Source organism: Neopsephotus bourkii, unplaced genomic scaffold (assembly GCF_033783945.1).
Source record: "Neopsephotus bourkii isolate Nb327-2 ecotype Australia unplaced genomic scaffold, CSIRO-AGI_Nbou_v1 NB_1637, whole genome shotgun sequence".
Lineage (NCBI taxonomy): Eukaryota > Metazoa > Chordata > Aves > Psittaciformes > Psittacidae > Neopsephotus > Neopsephotus bourkii.
In genome coordinates, this window is record NW_026902112.1 from 1,113,982 (window position 1) to 1,133,609 (window position 19,628).

At 37.2% G+C, this 19,628-nt stretch overlaps 1 protein-coding gene across 1 annotated transcript in view; it reads left to right on the forward strand.

Moving 5' to 3' along the window:
• VWA8 (von Willebrand factor A domain containing 8) overlaps positions 1–19,628 on the forward strand; it is a 181,941-nt gene that overhangs the window by 96,719 nt on the left and 65,594 nt on the right. Inside the window, exons 22-26 of the mRNA XM_061374263.1 lie at positions 6,227–6,302; positions 7,224–7,359; positions 8,576–8,695; positions 9,391–9,596; positions 17,176–17,327. Coding sequence (XP_061230247.1) covers positions 6,227–6,302; positions 7,224–7,359; positions 8,576–8,695; positions 9,391–9,596; positions 17,176–17,327 — 690 coding nt within the window. The remainder of the gene's footprint in view (positions 1–6,226; positions 6,303–7,223; positions 7,360–8,575; positions 8,696–9,390; positions 9,597–17,175; positions 17,328–19,628) is intronic.

Sequence of the window (19,628 nt, forward strand, 5' to 3'; positions counted from 1 at the left end):
GCAGGGACACCTTCCACTAGACCACGTTGCTAAAAACCTCATCCAGCCTGGCCTTGAACACTGCCAGGGATGGAGCATTTAGAGCTTCCATGGGCAACCTGTGCCAGTGCCTCACCACTCTCACAGTAAAGAATTTCTTCCTTATATCCAACCTAAATCTCCCTGTTTAAGTTCGAACCCATTACCCCTTGTCCTATCACTACAGTCCCTGATGAAGAGTCCCCTTCTGGCGTCCTTGTAGGCCCCCTTCAGATAGTGGAGGGCTGCTATGAGGTCTCCACGCAGCCTTCTCTTCTCCAGGCTGAACAGCCCCAGTTTTCCTGTAGGACCACATAAAAGAATTTTAATGCTCATTTAGCTCTGCAGGTGTATATTTAAAAATGAGCAACACTGACTCTGTCCCAGACCATTGTTGAAGCAAGCGCTCTTAAGCTGCACTGGTTTATTAGAGGAATCCAACAAACCCAGTGAAGATGTATGTGTGTGGTGTATTTGGTTGTTGCAGCCACACACACACAAAAAAAAAAGGCTAAGTTATTTTTCCTGATAATTTTAAGTCATGAATATACACGTCTAGAATATTTTCCTTTCTGTACTGCTCTGTTGTACAGAAGCCTTATGGTATGTACTTTATTCTTCATTTAGTTCAGGTTTGGAAATAAATAATAAAATAACATACGCCGATTTATATTGTGAAGCACTGAATTTACTGTCTAGCTTACAATAGGTGTCTTTATGGGTTTTTTTTACTTTTTGTTCTTGTTTTTTTCCTCTTAAGTACATTTTCAGTCATTACAAAGTTATAATGCAAGACTTCCAAGAATTCATGCAAGCTATCTCTGATTCCAATGTTAGTTTTTCATAAGCTGGCTGACTAGCTCTGCTGTTGTCAGATTCCAGGTGTTAGAGAGCTACTCCATTTTTCTTTTTGTAGGAGTTAAATTCAGCTTGAGTATCCTGCTGTGTGTGGCTGTTGCAGAGAAATAGCTTGGCTTTGAAGACTCTGTTTCATTTTCTTCTAAAGCTGAAGTAACAAGTTCTTGCAGTTTACTCAGTGATACATATTCTTATACCCAATAAGGGAAGTTGTAGGGTGTCATATGTATTCGTTAATGGATTTTACAATTAGGGTGAGTGAATTCTTACAACAAATTATGTGAAAACATTGCATCTCGTTTTGAAAGACGGATCACATGTAAGTAACTTGATTAAGCATATAACCTGAATTAAACATATGTTCTCTTTGGCCTTTGTTCTGCCACCAGCAGTCATACTGAGTAATAAATACCTTAATACTCCAATTTCTTGGATTTTAAACAAATATATGTCCTGCTGAGGAGCTCTAATAGCCTAGCAGAAAGAAGATGGTGATTTAATTATCAGTGCATATAGAGAAGTCAAAAAAGCACCAGTGTCATAATGAGACTGCTGGTAGACTTTTCAGATATTTCAGAATTTTGTAAACATAGTGGTCAGGTCATGCAATGTAATGGCTGTATGATAGGTTGGGTAAAGAAATTAATTTGTAAATGTCAAAGTCCTTCAGATCCTTTCTTTGTGTTGAGATCGCCTGCTCTTCATCAGGGTAATCCATGAGTGGATTAGCTAACCAATTAACAGTTTCAAGTGGCCCTTGGCCTGATTATTTTCCAAATACTCCTTAAATTAGGTCACAGCAGATGGTATATTCATGACTGATTTAAATGTAATTGAGAAGAGATATATGTCTACATACATAGGTATTTAGATAATTATCTCACAGAAATGAAGAACATCTATTATTAGAGCATATGTTCTGTGTCTCTGATTTTCCCTTTTGACTACCATAAAGTTCCATTTGAAGAATAAGAGGAAAGCCAAACCTGAATCTGGTTTATCTAGGCTCATGAAACACACGGTTGCCATCTGTACATCCTCTCTTACCCTTTCAGCTGTGGAAAAGCCAGGACAGTGGATGTTTGTAACATTAACTGAGGTCCTGACACTGTGTCCTGTGTTTGGGCATCAGCCTCCTTGGGGGCTCAAGTCTTAAAATCAAGTGCTGGAATGCCTTTTCTTAAGTTAGATGATAATGAGTAAATTATACAATGGATAAAATTCTGGTTTTGTGTTTACATTTCAATTTTCAGGGGTTACACACAAGTGTCAAAGCATATAATGAATGTTTGTAGATGTGTCATATAGACAGCATTAATATTTTAAAAGAAGAAATTCATGCATTGATTTTATTTCTCTAAAGAAACATCTTTCAGCCAGGTGGTCCTCCAGATGAGCTAACACACGTTTCAGGAAAAGAGGAACATCATTCTCCTATGTTCCTTATTTTTTCCTCCTGGATAGCTTCAGCTCCTGTGTCTCACAAGATATCTAGAGTGTTTGGAGATTTACTTTCTTTCCATCTTTGCCTCCCATCCTGCCCTGCTTCAAGGCCTATAGATAGAGGTATTCAACTCTTTCAAACAACTCCGGATTTTCAGTTGAAAAGAGCCTGGGAGAAAGTTTCTGTCTCCCATGAAGGTATTAAGAAATGCTGAACTCATTGGTTGGATTTGTGAAGAGAATTCTATTCTGAAGAGTAAAATAGCTGTCAGGTGCAGTTCCTCTCTTTTTGGAGAAAGTTTTAACATTCAACTGTTTAATAGAATTTGGGTTAATCTTGACAGGGGCAGAATAAACTGAGTAGTCTCTGTGGTTGATGGAAATTCCTCCTGCCGCATGTCATAGTTCTTCCCCAGAAAGGAGGTATTGCTGTCAAAGAAGTCGTAACTGTCACAGACTAGTATGTTTGAGTAGGACTACATACCTCAGAAAAAGCTACCTTAGGGTAAATAGTGCACCAGCAGCAAAATGTAAATAAAAGGCAATGATGTGAGCTTATAAGCAAAAAAACATCAAAAGAATTCTCAGAAGTCCTATGACTTGAGTGGCACTGTCAGAACAGTTGCTGAGTTTCAGTAGCAGATCTTTTTTCATTACTATTTTTTTTTCATGGAGAGCCTGTAAGGATGGTTTGCTTGGTAAAAATAAAACATAAAAATACATTCTTAGCAAAGACGGTGGTGAGCTTTTCATATTTTTCTTTTACAATCAGAAGACAGTTCAGTTGAGTGGGATGACAATATGTCAGACAGCTTTTCTCGCTTGCTTCTACATTCCCAGTCATGCTTCTTTGTGTTGGAACTATTTTTATCTTCAGTGCCAAATGTGATGAAACTGGGAGGTGTTGATATTCACATCTTTGTTACAGCCCAGTTAATATTAAGATGCTAATATTAATAAGTGAATGTGAATTAAAGTTTTTAGTTCCTTTAATGTGGGAAAAATGTCGAATTCTACAGTCTAATGTTTAGGGTGCCAGACATTTAGCATTTAATAAAATCTGTAAATTGTATTGTTCAGAAATATTTCAGTCTTAGCATACTTTTTTTATTCTATATTTTAGTGTCTTTACATTTACATAATTCATTACAAAGTGAAAATATAAGAAATAAAAAGCCTGAGGACATTCTTTACTGTGTTTAGGTGATGTTAGGTTTCTGAAGAACAGAAATTAATGACTTCTAAAGGCTTATTATTCTGAAAGGAATATTTATCTGTAGTAACCCTGCAAAATCATTCCTACCTATATGGCTGAACGCGACAACCTGCGCAAGTACAAGATTTTTGCATTCACTTTAAGTAAGTTGTCAAGCCAATAGAATTAATATTTGGCTGTATATCTAGCTATAATACATTGCAAATCCCTTGAAATATTTCCTCAGGATATTAGGGCTGCATAACAAAATAGAACAAATGAGGGAACCATGGAAAAAATAAGATAAAAAGTTAGAAGCTAGATTTAGGGTGTTAATTGTTATTTTATTTTGATACAATTCTACAATTCTTCTACAATTTTTTTCTGATTTATGCAACTTTTGTAATAACACTTAATTAAACTGTAAACTCTTCTAGTGTTTATTTTCCCCAAAGATATAGTCAGATCTGTCTCCCCTTGAGAATGAGATCATCCTAAGGATTTGTGTGGGCTGCTGGTAATACTTAGCACAAGTTAGTATTCCATATCAGGGGGTTGTAATGATCTCTGCAGAGCCAGAGGATTAACTAGCTCACCAAAAGTAAAATAACTATTTTGTGTTACAGTAAAATGCCATTTGACATTTGTGTCTTTTCTTCCATCATCACTTGTGCCCATCCGCACCTCCAGTAGAGAACTTCCTTTCCTGCCATGTTCTGTTAACTTCATTTTTTTTCATGAATTGGCTGCTAAGTGCATATTTATGATCTCTAAAGCATCCTGTACTGCTTCATCTTCCTTTACCTTATTCTTGGCCTATGCTATAGTTAGATCCACCCATTTCTTCACGTTTCTGTTACTTTAAAGTGATTACAGCTCACCTTTGACAAGTTCTTCCACTTTTCTCCTTGAACGAATTCCTTAGAACATTTTTCCATGAGCTGACTCTGACTAATAAGAGACTTAATTATTCTGACTAACCTGTGACTGGCCTTCGTTATGTGTTTGGATTTGGTTTACACATTTTAAGAATTCTTCTACGTCTGCAACTGCATAGGCTTGAACCAGAAATTATAACTGGTAATGAGGTTAGGCTGATATATACAGTCTGAGAATGTAACCTCTAAATAATCTGTATTCCAAGAAACAAAATTGTTGGTTTATTGTTATGATCCATTATTTCTCTGCCCAGCATAGAAATGGGTAGACAGGCAAGATGACAACAAAAGCTTTGGGTATACGTCCATGATAGGATTTCTAAGATAATAGATTAATGCTACTGCTTATTTTAGTGGTTTAAAAAAATTACATGTTGCAAGTGAGTTCTATGAATATGACTGTTTTGGGGAGTGTCACTGCTTGTGACAGGCCACATTTGATGGGGTTAAATAAAGTGAAGATGGTCTCAGCTTTGTAGCCTTTCTCCTCCTGGATTGAAGTTCAGATGAAGTAGCTAAACATTAAAAATCTCTCTTCCCACCCTATTTTTTATCCCTGTCCATGGGAAACACTGGAATAAATCAATCATTGAGTTTAAAGCTAAACAAGAAATTCTTAGTTATTAGGGACAGAAATCCTGCTGACAGCAGCTTCAAATAAAGGAAACGTGCATGTTATGCTGTCAGTTTAAGACCGTAATTGGAAGCTGGCCATTTAATAGTTTGCTGCAAACAGTACTGTGTTTGATTTCCTGTACCCATGGAGCTTATCAGAATAATGTTGGCTTTTTACAAGGTGTTACAAAATTAAAGATAGAACTAAGGTGGATGTTTGGAACAGTGAGTCAGCTTAGCTTAAGCAAACAGTTTTGTTATACGGCATGGCTGTAAAAGGTAAAGAGATTTTTGTTGCATCAGATCTCACATGCAATGCAAAGGTTAACTGACCTTACCTAGTGACCAGCATGTGGATCTTGGGCAGCATAAGTGAGGCTCTCCTGATGGGTTTTGTCATGTGAATAGTCCCTCATTGTTTTGACACAGACTAATCCAAATTTTGAAATACGGGAGAAATGGATGGCACAGTCTGCTTGCTTTAAGACTGAATTGCATATCCTGTTGCCCATGAAACTGTGAGAGTCATCACCCACCTCTAGATTATTCCTTAGCTCTTTGGTCCTTCTGTACACCCAGGTAAATAGGGTTGGGTTTACAGATCTTGACAATTGTTTTGACAAATATTTCATACAATCAAGAGGGGTTGCCCTAGGTTATGGATGCAATTTATATAGGTAAATCCATTGTGGTGATGTATGTTGCTGGACATCTCTGAATGGCAACTGGGTTTTATTTATGTGTACATTCACTGGTGGTTGAAATAGATGAAAATAGTGAAGATTAGGGAATATTCACATTACAGATTTTAATTGGAAATGTCTTAAATTTTTTTGCTTTTACTAATTTTTTTTTGTTTTACTACAATAATAGCAGCAGTAGTAATGTGCCTACATGAAATAAAGATACCGAATCCTTTTTCAGTGTTTTCATTTCCAGAGTTTATTAGAAATTGAGAACTACCATGAAAGCCCTGGCAGAGACAGAATCAGTTTTGACCACTAAGCTGGCATGGAGTTTTTCTCAGTCTAAAGTCTTCAAGAATTCTTAAGAGGAAAAATAGGAAAAGAGGCCCTTCAGTAGTTCATTTATTATTTCTTCATTTTATTTAAACTTGAATCTCTGTGTACTTTTAATTATCTGGTTTTCCACATTTCAGGGATACCACTGTACAAAGCCTTACTCTACAACCTTCCGTCAAAGATGGTCTTATTATATATGAAGATTCACCAATGGTCAGTAGTAACATTTGGATTGTATATTTGGTTGGGGTTTTTTTCCATATAAAACAAGAAGTTAAACATGCTGGCTTTTCAGATGAGAAAATTCTTTGTGATTTGATTACTTTCATTGCATAGTCAATGAGTGCAGTAACATTTCATTAACTTTTACTTTCATAGGATGATAGAATGGTAGGGACCTTGAAGAAAATCTAGTTCCAACTGCTTCTTACAGGCAGGGACACCACCCACTAGGCCAGGTTGCTCCAGTCCCCATCCAGCCTGGCCTTGAACACTGCCAGGGATGGGGCAGCCACGGCTTCTCTGGGCAACCCATGCCAGGACCTCACCACCCTCACAGGGAAGAATTTTTTCCTAATAGCTAATCTAAACCACATAAACTATAATCACAATACTTTGTTCACATTTGCCACGTTTGCTGTGTTTAATATGAGTAAGTTGGTAGTCTGGGGAGTCTGCATGTACAAGACAATTATGGAAAATATTTTAGTATTAACCTGACACATTCAGGTTAATACTACACATACACCGTCTCACACCTAGCTGCTAAGTTGGACTATGAACAGCTGTTGCAGCCATCCTTTAGTTCTTTCAGCTACATGTTGACAGTCTAAATGCAAACTGCTTGCTCTGCTGTCAGCACTCCAGTTCATTCTCAGTCAGGCTACTCACTTTTCTCCCTAGCATAGCCCTTTCCATCCCTATCCTGAAGAAACAGAACTACCCACCTTTCTTGTGTCACCTGCTTCCTCTTCTCTCTGCTACAGTTTGGCCGTAGCTTGTCCTGGTTCTTAGTCCCTTACTTGTCTCAATGCCATCAAGATGTCACTTCTGATAACTGAGAAATCATTACCACAGATTCTTGCAGGTTTTTTTTTTTTGGGGGGGGCATATTTTGATTCTTTTCTCTTCTAGGTAAGAGCAGTGAAGTTTGGACATATTTTGGTGATTGATGAGGCAGACAAAGCACCAACAAATGTTACCTGTATCTTAAAAACTTTAGTGGAAAGTGGGGAAATGGTTTTGTCAGATGGAAGGCGAATTGTTGCCAGTAAGTACACAGGAAGTATTTTGATTATTTACAGTAAAATGTAACATTTTGCTGTTTTTCAGCAATTACATTACTAAAAATACTCAAAAGGATCCAAATGGAAAAAATACTTGATGCTAAAAGGTTAACAACTAAAGAATTTAGTCATATTCTCTACTACTTTTGTAATAGCCACAGTTGTTCTTATGAATAAAATCCCAACAAACTGTAAGTTGACCTCTCTGCTTCTCATTCACCATAAGAAATAAAGATAAAATTGACCAAATTATGATTTTGGTTATGCCTATCTGGACAGTTGGGGTATAATTTGATCAAATCTGGAATTGAAGGTATGAATATATCTAAGTTTGAATTATTAAGGTCTTCATCTAATACAATATTGAATATGCTTATATTATTTAAATATATCCTGCAGGCGGTGAGAGTATTTTGAAATTTAATGGAATTTAATTAATGTGAATTTCCAGAACTAAATATTTTTTCAAATAAAGGCTGTGTTTGAAATGCCCTCTTAACATTAGTAGACACTGTAATTTCCATGATGAGTTTCTTTTTAACAGTATTGGGAACAATGTTTAGGTATGAGTGGAGCAATAATGTGGCATTTACATGGCACAGCGTTTAAGGTTTGCTCGTCATGTAGTTGGGCATTTTAGTAAATATCTTGCTAGCCAGTCTCAGTACTGTAGTTTTTTAGATGAGGTAAAGGTTTCCCAGACAGCATGTGCCGCTGGAAACGTGCTGCAAGTGAGCAAGGGGGCCAGTCTGACTCATTTTGGAGAAACAGAGTCTTCACATGCATGAAATCATGAGTCTCTGGCTTCTCAAAGATACTTGTAGTAACCAGGAGAAACTTCAGTCCCATGTTCCCAGATCAGGTAATGTCAGACCTTCATAAAACCACATTTTATTCACCATTGGCTTCAGCCTTCTAGTGAAATTAAAGAAAAACAAGACAGGTAATCCCCACCCCAAGAAGAGTGGATACGTTTTGATGTTGTTTCTTTTTTTCAAATGAAACACTTCAGTTAAATATTCATGAAACAAAATATGAAACTTTAAAATGAAAGCTAGAACACGCAGTTGAATGAGGCGCTAAGAAGCTGTTGACCCTTTTTTTGTAACTGCTCTGAGAACATTCGATTAGCAGAATTCTTTCATAATCCATTATCACAAGGCTTAAATATGCAATTAATAAATTTTATTTCTTTTCCAGATAATGCTCATGTAGAGGGGAGAGAAAATGTAATAGTTATTCATCCTGATTTTAGAATGATAGTTCTAGCAAATAGACCTGGATTTCCTTTCTTGGGGAATGACTTTTTTGGCACTTTAGGTAAGTGATTCATATTAAATGGTGATCTTTAATGTAATTGATTAATAGACTAACAGCCTATATCCATTAGATTTCATGAGGAAAAGGAGTCCTTATTCATGTTGATACTTTTGTTTCACATAAGACACTTGGAGGTGAGATTCAGCTTGAATATTACTATGTAAATGTATGTAAACCTATGTAAAAGTGCTTAAACTTGTCCTGAAGTGAACATGCACGTACGTGGTCATCTGTGTTACAGCTATTTTGTTTTATGGGATCTGGACAAACGCAGCAGACAGACAAGGTTACAAAAGAAATCTTTGCAAATGGGTGTATCTTGTATACAAATAAAGCAAAAACATGAGTTGTAAGCAGCCTGATACCTGACATAAGTGATTAACACAACCTTATCCCCGAATCAAACAAGTCATGGGCCAGGTGCTGTCCTCGTCAGTAGAATACATGGGAGTCTGATGGATGACTCTTTCCTCAGCAGTGGAGGCTACTGTCTTTTTGGTGTTAGTGCTGTGCTGCCTGCTTCTTACTTCTCATTAGCGCCTCCGTGCACATGACCCTGTGTGGTAGGCTAGCAGGTACTCAGCATCCTCTTGAGCCATTGTTTTTCCATTTAAGGTGCTGTATGAAAATTAAAGGGGCTGTTGTGATGGTCTCTCTTTCTAATTACTTAAGTGGATGCTTATTTTCCTTTTTAGGAGACATTTTTAGTTGTCATGCTGTTGATAATCCCAAACCAGAGTCTGAACTGGCTATGCTTAGACGATATGGTCCTGATGTACCAGAACAAATTCTTCAGAAACTGGTGGCTGCTTTTGGAGAACTTAGGAGCTTGGCTGACCAAGGAATTATTAACTATCCCTATTCAACTAGAGAAGTTGTGAATATTGTAAAACATTTACAGGTACAGTACATCAGATTTTATTGTAAATTTGGGTTCATTGCTACTGAGATTTTAATGCTTGAAGGTTTTAGGAAAAGGATGTTATGCATTTTTATTTCATTCTTATGAAAAGTTTTGCATTTTGGAGGAATCATATTCAGATGTTCAGATAGTCTTGGGTAAAGATCACAGATGTATACAGGCAGATATTTTTCTGTATATTTATAGATATTTAAGAAAAAAAACAGCCTGAGAATCTGCTTTTCTACTGTGTGAGCAAATACCACATTCGTACATGTGAATACAGTATGCAGCGTTCATACTAGCCTTCACTGAAAAATTTCATATTCAGCATACAATATTTCCAGAACAGCGGAGCTGTTCATTTTATGCTGCTATAAAATTTTTGGTTTTAATAATTTCCTGGGGGAAAACAAGTTCATCTTGCATAGCAGTAATGCATCACTGATGGAATTTTTCTAAGGAAAATGTTAGATGGATAAAAACTTAGCAAACAGGTACTTAGGACCCATGATTGCTTCCTACACACATTTGAACTGTAAAATCGTGAATTCTGATTTAAAGATGATCTTTTTTTAAAGACTGGAGTAGAGCCTGACTTCTGTCTTTATGAGTTGAAGGATACTTTTTGCCTTAAGTACTTGAAATATGAAGTATCTTAATACTCTTTGAAATAGCAGTGGTTTTATTTTGTCCTGTTTATAATCATAAAATCAGTAATTTGTTAATTTGTACATTATATCTTGAATTACTGAATCCTCGATTGAAGAAAAGTTCAGTGGAAATGTGAATGTAATTGCTACAATTAGAATATAACTTCTCACAAATCATTTGACCATTTCCATGTATAACACTGCATAGTATAACAAGGTTGCGTGATGGTTTTGTGTTTGTGCTTATAAACATACATACACTCATCCATATACAGACATTTAGATCCTGCAGCTTAAAATTACTACTTTTAAAAATCTTCAGTTCATCCAGATTTCTAGGGAAGATAGATTTTGTGCTCTGTGGTTTCTGGGATGCAGCGAGGTGTTGAGACAAAGTAAATTGGTGCTACTATCATACCAAGAATGCTGTCTTTACAACTTTGTACTAAAGGTTAACAAAATTCAGACCTAAAAGCTGAAGAATCCATCCAAATAAACACATAAGCAAAGTAGTTTATTAGGATCTATTACCCATTGATGGGTATTTGTTTGCCAAAATAATGGAACATGTACATGCTGATCTCTAACATAGAGTTGCATTTGAAATGAAAGTGGAAAAATTGCGAACTTGAGACAGTTGCTGTGCAGCTGAAAAGCTGGTGGTTTAGGGGTTTTGTTAACATTTTCCTGTCTTCATACTCTTTTTCTAGTCCTGCCTTCCTTCCTAGCATCTTTTCTTCATCACTGGGCATGGATCACCAGACAGGTTTTCCTGTCTGCTAAGATTTCACTGCTTTCAAAATCCAATGTAAATACCCAAAGAAGTCTACAACATGCAGCTTTGATTTCTCTCTTTGAAAGGATGCAACATCTTGTTTACTCTAGCTTGTTTTTCAATCTGAATAATAAAATGGCTGGGAGTAGCCAAATGTAAACAATGAATATAAACATAATGGTTATTCCAAAGTAAGGAGCTTTTAGGTCTTCAGGTAGAGAAGAAAGAGGAAGGAGGGAAATGAGTCAATAAAATTGCTGGTCGTTAGGAAGGAAGGAGGGAAGTTAGTCATGTTGTTAAACTATTTCCCTTACAGCAGTTCCACAGCCTCACTGTCTTTGTGCTATTGTGTTGATTTCTTCCACACAATTTTGGAATATTTTGCTTCTGTAAAAAAAGGTTGGATGTTTTGGAAAAAAAAAAAAGTTTTTATTGCTGTTATCTGAGAACGCATCAGGGCTAGTCAGTTAAAAAGCATTCTGATTACATCAGCATATTATTAGGCTAATCTCTGTACTCCGATTAATTGCTGTCATCAAAATGTAGGATTGCGTCTACAGTATAGTTACAAGAGCATCTTCTCATAGAGATTATGCAAGTAGAGAACCTGTAGCAATTAATTGTAGCATACACATTGCATTTAGAGCTAGGTTGCCTCTATACTAACTTTTTCTTAAGGAGAGGTTTTTTTGGTGAATCTTGAGACACCAAATTAGTTTGAAGACCTGAAACTGTAGACATAGGAAAAGTTGTTTAATGCAGGTGCCTAAATTAGTTGCTGCTACTATTTCTCCCCACAGATTGTATAGGGAATATGGGTCTTGTAGCTCTAGATTGAGGGTGACCTGAATATAGCCTTTTTGTCTTGCGTGCCTGCAGTTTTCAGACTGTGTCAAATGTCAGAAGTATTTATGGTAATAGTGGCTTATGTGCAAGATGAGAAGCTCTTGGCCACTGAGTTACCTTATGCTTCCTGTAACTACCAGTATATGCTGTGACTGCTTCTCTGCAATCTAATATGCTAGTTTTCGTAAGACCTTTTTTATGTTATTTTACAGAGTCAAGATTCACCCCATGGCTCTGGTGAATGTTAATCAGGCAAGCCACATTAGTCCAGATACAATCAAAATAGTGGTTTTTTATAACTCTATTAAATTTGGGAAAGTTGAGATTTTTCTGATAGGCCTTCTTTCTTATTCGTATCTGAGATTGCTTTCTAATATAGTGTAACATTAAATAGTATAACACTGTATAGTGCTATACTATACTATAGTACAGCACTAGTATAACAGTTTCCAAGCAGTAAATGTCTAAGTTGCCTTCTGGCACTGAAGTCTACTAATGGTCAGGCTTTTAGGCCTGTTTGGTAAGCCTAACCTGTACTGTACGTAGACAGTCCTTTTTCCATTTAGCCTGACCTCAAAAGGAAACTAGGCTTATCAAATCAATGTTTATATCCCTTTCTCACCTTGCTGCCAAATGCACATCAGTAATAACCATTTACCCTTTGGGCCAACCACAGTGAATCTCAGTTACCAGTTTTCAAAGAGAATTAGGTTTCTGCTGGCTTAATCAAGATCAGTGGCAATGTGACAGGGAGGAGCAGATAGAAATCTTTATTAGTGTCCCTGTGAATTAAAAGGCAGGAAGAGAATTCAGTTGTTTTGGTTGACAGTAGATATGCCCACTAAATACATGAGCACTGTTTAATCAATTAATATGCCTGTCGCTCAGGATGAGGCATAGACATGGTGCGTCTTGCTCTGCTGACAGGACAACTAAGGAGGCGCAGCAGTATTCAGTGGAAAGGCATTGGGTATAGAGGGGGAAGCCAAAGCCATGGAGGAATGAGCAGGTAGGGAGACATTTGTTAGTGTCACGGTGGCAGGGTGGGCCTTTGGGGTGGCACTGGCCAGATGGGAAACATGCAGGCATCTGAAGGCACTAGGATCTGGAGTGGTACTAAGAGCATGAGGCAGAAGTCTGAAAGAAAAATCTGAACTCATTGTGGACTGGATGCCAAATAATTTGTCACTCTTTTCAGTGTGGTGGTAGTGTGTATAGCATATTTTAATTAAGATTCTGTATTTGTACTGGGAAGCTACTATTTTGCTGATACCTTTTAAGCAGACTGTAGCAAAGCATATACTCACGGGAAAGAAAAACTCATAAAAATATGGATTTCTTACCACGCTGAATTCTGTCACAACTCTGTATCAAATAGAGCATAAAATATATATATAAAAATATAAAATTGTAAATTGTTAAAAGCAAAGCCTATGTTATCTACTATTTTAACAACTAGCCAAGAATCTAAGCTGTGAAAATACTCTTAAGGTGCATGCAGAGGTGTTAACTTGTGAGGGGAAGAATCAATGGATGAGAACCAGACAGACTGATGAGAGATCAATGTTTCCTCCAGTAATCTGGTTTTAAAAATCAATAGCAACCAAATGATTTTTAAAAAAATGTTCAGCTCAAACATTCAAGCTTTTTTTGTGTGTGTTCTTCAAGTGAACTGTCATGGCCTTTCTTCGGTAAGCAGTTGCCCAGACAGTTATTAAAAAGTTGCTGGATTTGTTCTGATTGAAACAAGAGAGTTGTGATTTTTTAAATAACTGCAGTAAAGGGCTTTTTGACAAGTGGCTTGTGTTCAGAACATGTTTTTTTGACAGCAGCTATGAGTTGTACCTGAAGAAATAATTTTTTTCTGATGTCCTACTGATGAAAGAGACATAGAAATATCGAGTCAGTTCAGTCAGAAGGGTATCTGTCAGTAGTTACACAGTGATTCAGAAAACTTGGAGACTACTAGTGAAAAACAGATAATATTTTAAACACTTGACAAAACTTTCTGCAGTATCTTGTGCAGGGCAGGTGAAAGAGTAGGTCGTGAGTGAACAAGACAACTTGGTGTCAGTTTGTTGGTTGTGCTTTGCAGTGAGAAGGGAAAGAAATGCACTATTCATCTTCATAAATGTTCTAAATAATAGAGTTGGGTTATATAGAGTATGCACAATTCTGGACATACTTTGTTCTTGTTACCAAAAAGAAGACATACTTGAAAACAGGCTGAGATGCAGTCCTGCACACTGAGTACTATGTAGCTTTAACATAAACTTTTTGCATTTACATTACATGTTAAATATTTATAGAGTCTTTAGTTAGAATAGCTGTTGGGAGAAACTTTATGGTTTAGTACCCGTTTCATTCCTTAAGGAATGGACATGGTAACAAGGATGCACAGGCAATAGGGCAGCTCCTTGTTTTCCCACACTAACTTGTGTTTCCCTAAGCTGTAATAGTGCAGAACTTCTAATAGGTTTCAGGTAGGAACTTCCAATAGGTTTCTAATAGGTAACCTCGGGGACAGGTTTAAAAAGCAGGATGTAGTTTAGCTTGCTTTTATACCAGCAGTAGTACTGAAATATTCTGTGGCATGGACACCGCACATTAAAAAAAAAGGTTTGTACAAGCCTGTTCCTAGCAGTGGTGGGACACCCACAATAACTAGCGAATTTTAGTGTTGCTTGTGTCATAGATATTTTATTGCAGAGATTAGATATTTATTAAGTTGGGAAAATACTAAATTCCTGGCTAAGGCTGATGTTTGATTAAGAGTGTAGGTCAAAACATTTATAAAAATTTTCAGGTTTCTTCAATTTTAGATTTTATTCAGGACTCAAATGTCTTCTCTTGTAATACATTTATTAATTTAGACAGATAATGCAATTTATGGTATTGTGCCAAGTCTGTTTTAAAGGTTTTTGTACAAGCCTTGCTCAGTAATGGAGAAAAAACAATTTAAGACTTGATCTCCTTAAAATACTTCTTCACATGCTTATCTTCATCTCTGTAAATGTGCCATACTGAGATGGGAGCATCCACGTCCTTGTCTCAAAGATATAGTATTTGAATGAAAGGCATTATGAGGATAAAGTGAGAAGTTTAAAATAAAGATTCTCACTCCCATCTCTTGCCAAAAAAAAACCACAAAAGGTAAAGCAGTTAGGTGATAAAAGTTCTAGGATATAGAGTAATGTGGTGATTTTTCTTTTGTTAATTCTTTTGATTTGATTTATTCCATTTACATCTGTGGTGGGTTGACCATGGCTGGACACCAGGTGCCCATTCAAAGCTGCTCTCTCACTGCATTCCTCAGCTGAACAGAGGAGAGAAAATATGAAGAAAGGCTCATAGGCAGGGAGAGCTCACGCACCAGTTACTGTCACAGGCAAAACAGACTCAACCTGGGGACATTAGTTTAATTTATTACCAGCTAAATCAGAGTAGGATAATGAGAAATAGAAACCAAATCTTAAAACACCTTCTCCCAACCCCTCCCTTCTTTCTGGTCTTCACTTTACTCACAAATTCTCTATTTCCTCTCTGCCAGCACCACAGGAGAATGGGGGTTGTGATCAGTTCATCACATCTTGTCTCTGCTGCTTCTTCCTCTGCAGGGGGAGAATTCCTCACGCTTACCCTGCTCTAGCATGGGGTCCCTCCCACAGGAGACAGCCTTCTCTGAACTGCTCCAATGTGGGCCCTTCCCATGAGGTGCAGCCCTTCAGGAACAGGCTGCTCCAGTGTGGGTCCCCCATGGGTTCACAAGTCCTGCAGCAAACCTGCTCTAGTGTGGGCTGCTCTCTCCTTGAGGCCACAGGTCCTGCCAGGAGTCTGCTCCAGTGTGGGCTTCCCACAGGGTCACAGCCTCCTTCAGCTCGCTTGCCCCAGCACGGGATCCTCCATGGGCTGCAGGTGGAGATCTGCTCCCCTGTGGACCTCCATGGTCTGCAGGAGGACAGCTGCCTCACCGTGCTCTGCACCACAGGTGGCAGAGGAATCTGTGTTCGTGAGCCTGGAGCACCTCCTCACCTTCCTTCTGCTCTGACCTTGGTGTCTGCAGGGATGTTTCTCGCACATATTCTCACTCCTCTCGCAAACCCAACACACCATCTTACAAGAGTAAGATGATATTTCAGATGTTTTGTGAAAGGCTCAGTGACTTAGCTGTGTCAACATGTTCAACTTAAAACAGCTGTTTTTGTCAAGTAAAATCTACATTGTGCTTAATACATATTCTGTTTAAATTGCCTAAATGTTCCTTAAAAAAATTAGCTTATATAAACCTGAAATTATAGCTGCATATATAAGGTCCATGTCCATTGAAATCTGCCTTAATCTAAATGGGGACAGGTACATGTTTACTATTGCAGTTTCATGGCAAATCAAAAGACAGTGGAAGTTACCAACTAAGCACTTGCAGCCAGTTCGTGGAAAGGCTAAACCAGCTTTTCACACCTACAGTGTCTTCTGCAGGTTCCAGTAACACCCTTCTTGAGTCTGTTCCTATTACATGTGTTCAATTGACTGCTCAGTCAAGGCTTTAAGCCTTACTGCTTTCTAGTTCTTAGTGGGAAATGAGAGGCAGGAAACTGTGTTTTCTTCTTGTGAACAATAATTAAAGGTGTGGGAATATATGAGCATCAGTTCTGAAACCTGGAAGAACACGCTGGTCTTAAGTCATCGGTCCAGTGCAGTGGCAAAACCCGCATTGTTTGAAATACTAATGAAAGTTTGAGAAACTGTTTTTTTTAATACACACAGCATGTTTCAAGTAGTACTGTTTTCTAGGAAAACACGTGTATGCAAATCTTAATCAGATCCTTCATGACCTAAAGTCATTTTTAGTAAGCAGAGTATCTTTTCTGTATTCAACATTAAGAATCAGAATTCTTAAATGAATTTTGTAGTTGAATTATACAAATGTATGTATTTGTGTCAGATCTTTACATTACAAAAAAAAGGAGTTCCAAATTTGAAGAATACAAGCTATATTTAATTGCATGTTCCATTGATTACACAATCTTGTTATGTGTATAATTAAGATGATTCTTTAAAACATGAATTACGTTGAGTATTTAAATAATTGTCTCCTCCTTGTTTGTTTAATTCAGGTTTAGTGTCAGTAACTTCATTCTGACTTGATTACCTTCTTTATTCTGAAAACTGAAAAATGATTATTTGAGCACTTATCTAAGCTGAGCAAAGTTACTGCTGTAACTACTGATTTTAGAAGTATTTAATGATATGCTGTGACTTAACGGGTATTCAGTAAAACAAACTTGGGCTCTTTGTTTCTTCACAGAAATTCCCAACTGAAGGGCTGGCAAATGTTGTTCGAAATGTATTTGACTTTGACTCCTACAACAACGAAATGCGTGAAATTTTAATCAACACTTTGCACAAATATGGGATACCTATTGGAGCAAAACCGACCAATGTACAGCTGGCCAAGGAGTAAGAATAACATAAGATATATATTAAGAAGACAGGTTTCTCATGATCACTTTTTTATAGTGCATTATGTTGCTGCTAACTGATTCAAAGCCAACCTGGAATACTTGAAGTCAGTACTTCTCTGGTTCAAATCTAGATTCTTCCAAATCATTTATAACAAATTACTTCATGGTAGAGTATTTGCTTATTACTAATATTTAATCTTGAATGTTCATGTACATATTGATAGCTTGTATGATAAACAGATACATATATATTAATAAAGGGAAATACTTGTTTCTTTTCCTGTGTTTTTAATTGAATTGCAACACATTTCTATCCTGTTATTTGTCACCTAAATCAGTAGCAAAGCAAGCAAGTTCTTTTCAGTGGTAGTGGGATTTTCTCTTCAATACTTAGGAAAGGCTCTATAAAAACACTTCACAGACTAGGACAATGGATGTAAGCTCTAGGAACCATTTTTGTATGTATCTGTACATCAGTATTATTCTATAATTATGTTACCAGTTGACATACTACATCATATACTTTTTCTGAAGTTACACTTAAAATAGCTTTTTGGGGGTTTTTTTTAGGTCTAAACTGAATTATGACACAGATTTAACTGGTTCTACAGTTCACAGGTAACAGGCTTAAGTAGATCGTACTGAAAAGCAATTAGGAAACTAATTTACTCTGGCTTGAACTCTAATGTATAGTTTATTTATGGAGAAACAAATATTTCCCTTTTGTAAAGAAGGCTTTATGGATATATGGAAAATTGGATTTGCCACTGAGCACATATATTTTATTTTTGTCAAGGAGGGACTGGTTCTTATGACATGATGTTCTGATATTAGGTGTCCATGTGTAGGTTTCTTCTGCTGGAGCACCACCGTTACTGTATCTAACAGCCTACATATACCTATTAAAAGAAGACTGGCAGTGTAATGCATGTGGTATACCTTTTAATTTTGATGATAGAAGAATTAAATGCCTAAGGAACCAGTACTTGGGTGTACTGCACAGAACTACAGTGTCTGTCAAATTGACAGTAACACACTTCAAATTCTTGCCATGGTTTCTCTGGTAAAAGTTACTTGGTAATTTCTATTTTAAAGAATTATGTTTATCCTAGTTTTTTGAGAAATTTGCACTTTATATGACTTTCAGAAGTATTAGATTTGGTTTTACATGGGTTGGTTGGAAAGGACTTTGTTAATGCGAAGATAGAGGTTGAGGAAACGTAAGAGAAAGCTGTAACTGGGGACTTCAGTTTGTAAGTGAGAGGGTAGAAGAAAGATCTGATCATACTGAATAAGGGATATTCACCTGATCATTTTGAATCCATCACTGAGATTTTGTAGGACAGGTTACATCAAAGATGACAGACTTACAAGACCCCCTTCACAACATGCTTATCAGAAACTTCACTTGACTAGCAGCTATGAGTGTATGCTGTGTATGCTGAAGGCCAAGGAGAGGAGAAACTAGAGGCGCAGTTCACATGCTGTTGATAAAAGCAACTTTTTCTTAGATCTCATCATGAAAGATTGGGACTAGGCTGACTGCCTGGCTCTGATGATCCAGCAGTCTTGATCTTAGTATCCCATGTGTCCACCACAGCTGGCATGTCACATTATCCTACTGCTGCCTTCAAAAACAGTCTTGGTATTGGTCATGAGATCTAACCCTTTGGAGTTTGTAAGCCAAGATGGATCAACTTGAATTACAGATACACCTTTCAAGAATGATTTAGGCACAGTTGGTTCTGTCTTGGGGTTAAAGAACACCTAGATAATCTCTCTAAATGTGTTCCAGCCCCTATTGCAAACTCCCATGATGGACACACTGAGGTAATTTGGTATGGTGTTTAGACCACTGTACAAAAGCTACTTCCTGAAGCTGCTACGTGTTTAGAATGAAAGTACTGACCTTGTCCATATTGTTTTCCAGAGCTCTGAGAGTAGGATAATAGTGCTAATCTAGCGCATCCCATTTCCTTCAGAAAAGATGCAAGTTAATCTAAAACCTTCCTATCTGATTTTTGTCATGGTTCATGCCTGAAAGCCTTCAGAGATGGAGTTCTGTAACCTCCCAAAGCAAATCAATCTTGTTTCCAAATATCCATGTCATTAGAATTTCATCTCTAGACTAAAAACATCCAGTTTTCTCACTCTTCCCCATTTTTCAGGCCTCTGGTTGTTTTTATTTTTCTTCTATGGTTCCTCTCCTCACTTGATTCACGTCTGTCTTTTAGACATTATGTGTGAACCTCGGCAGGTTAAATTCTGCTAGAGCTGAGTAGAGAAGTGTGAGAGT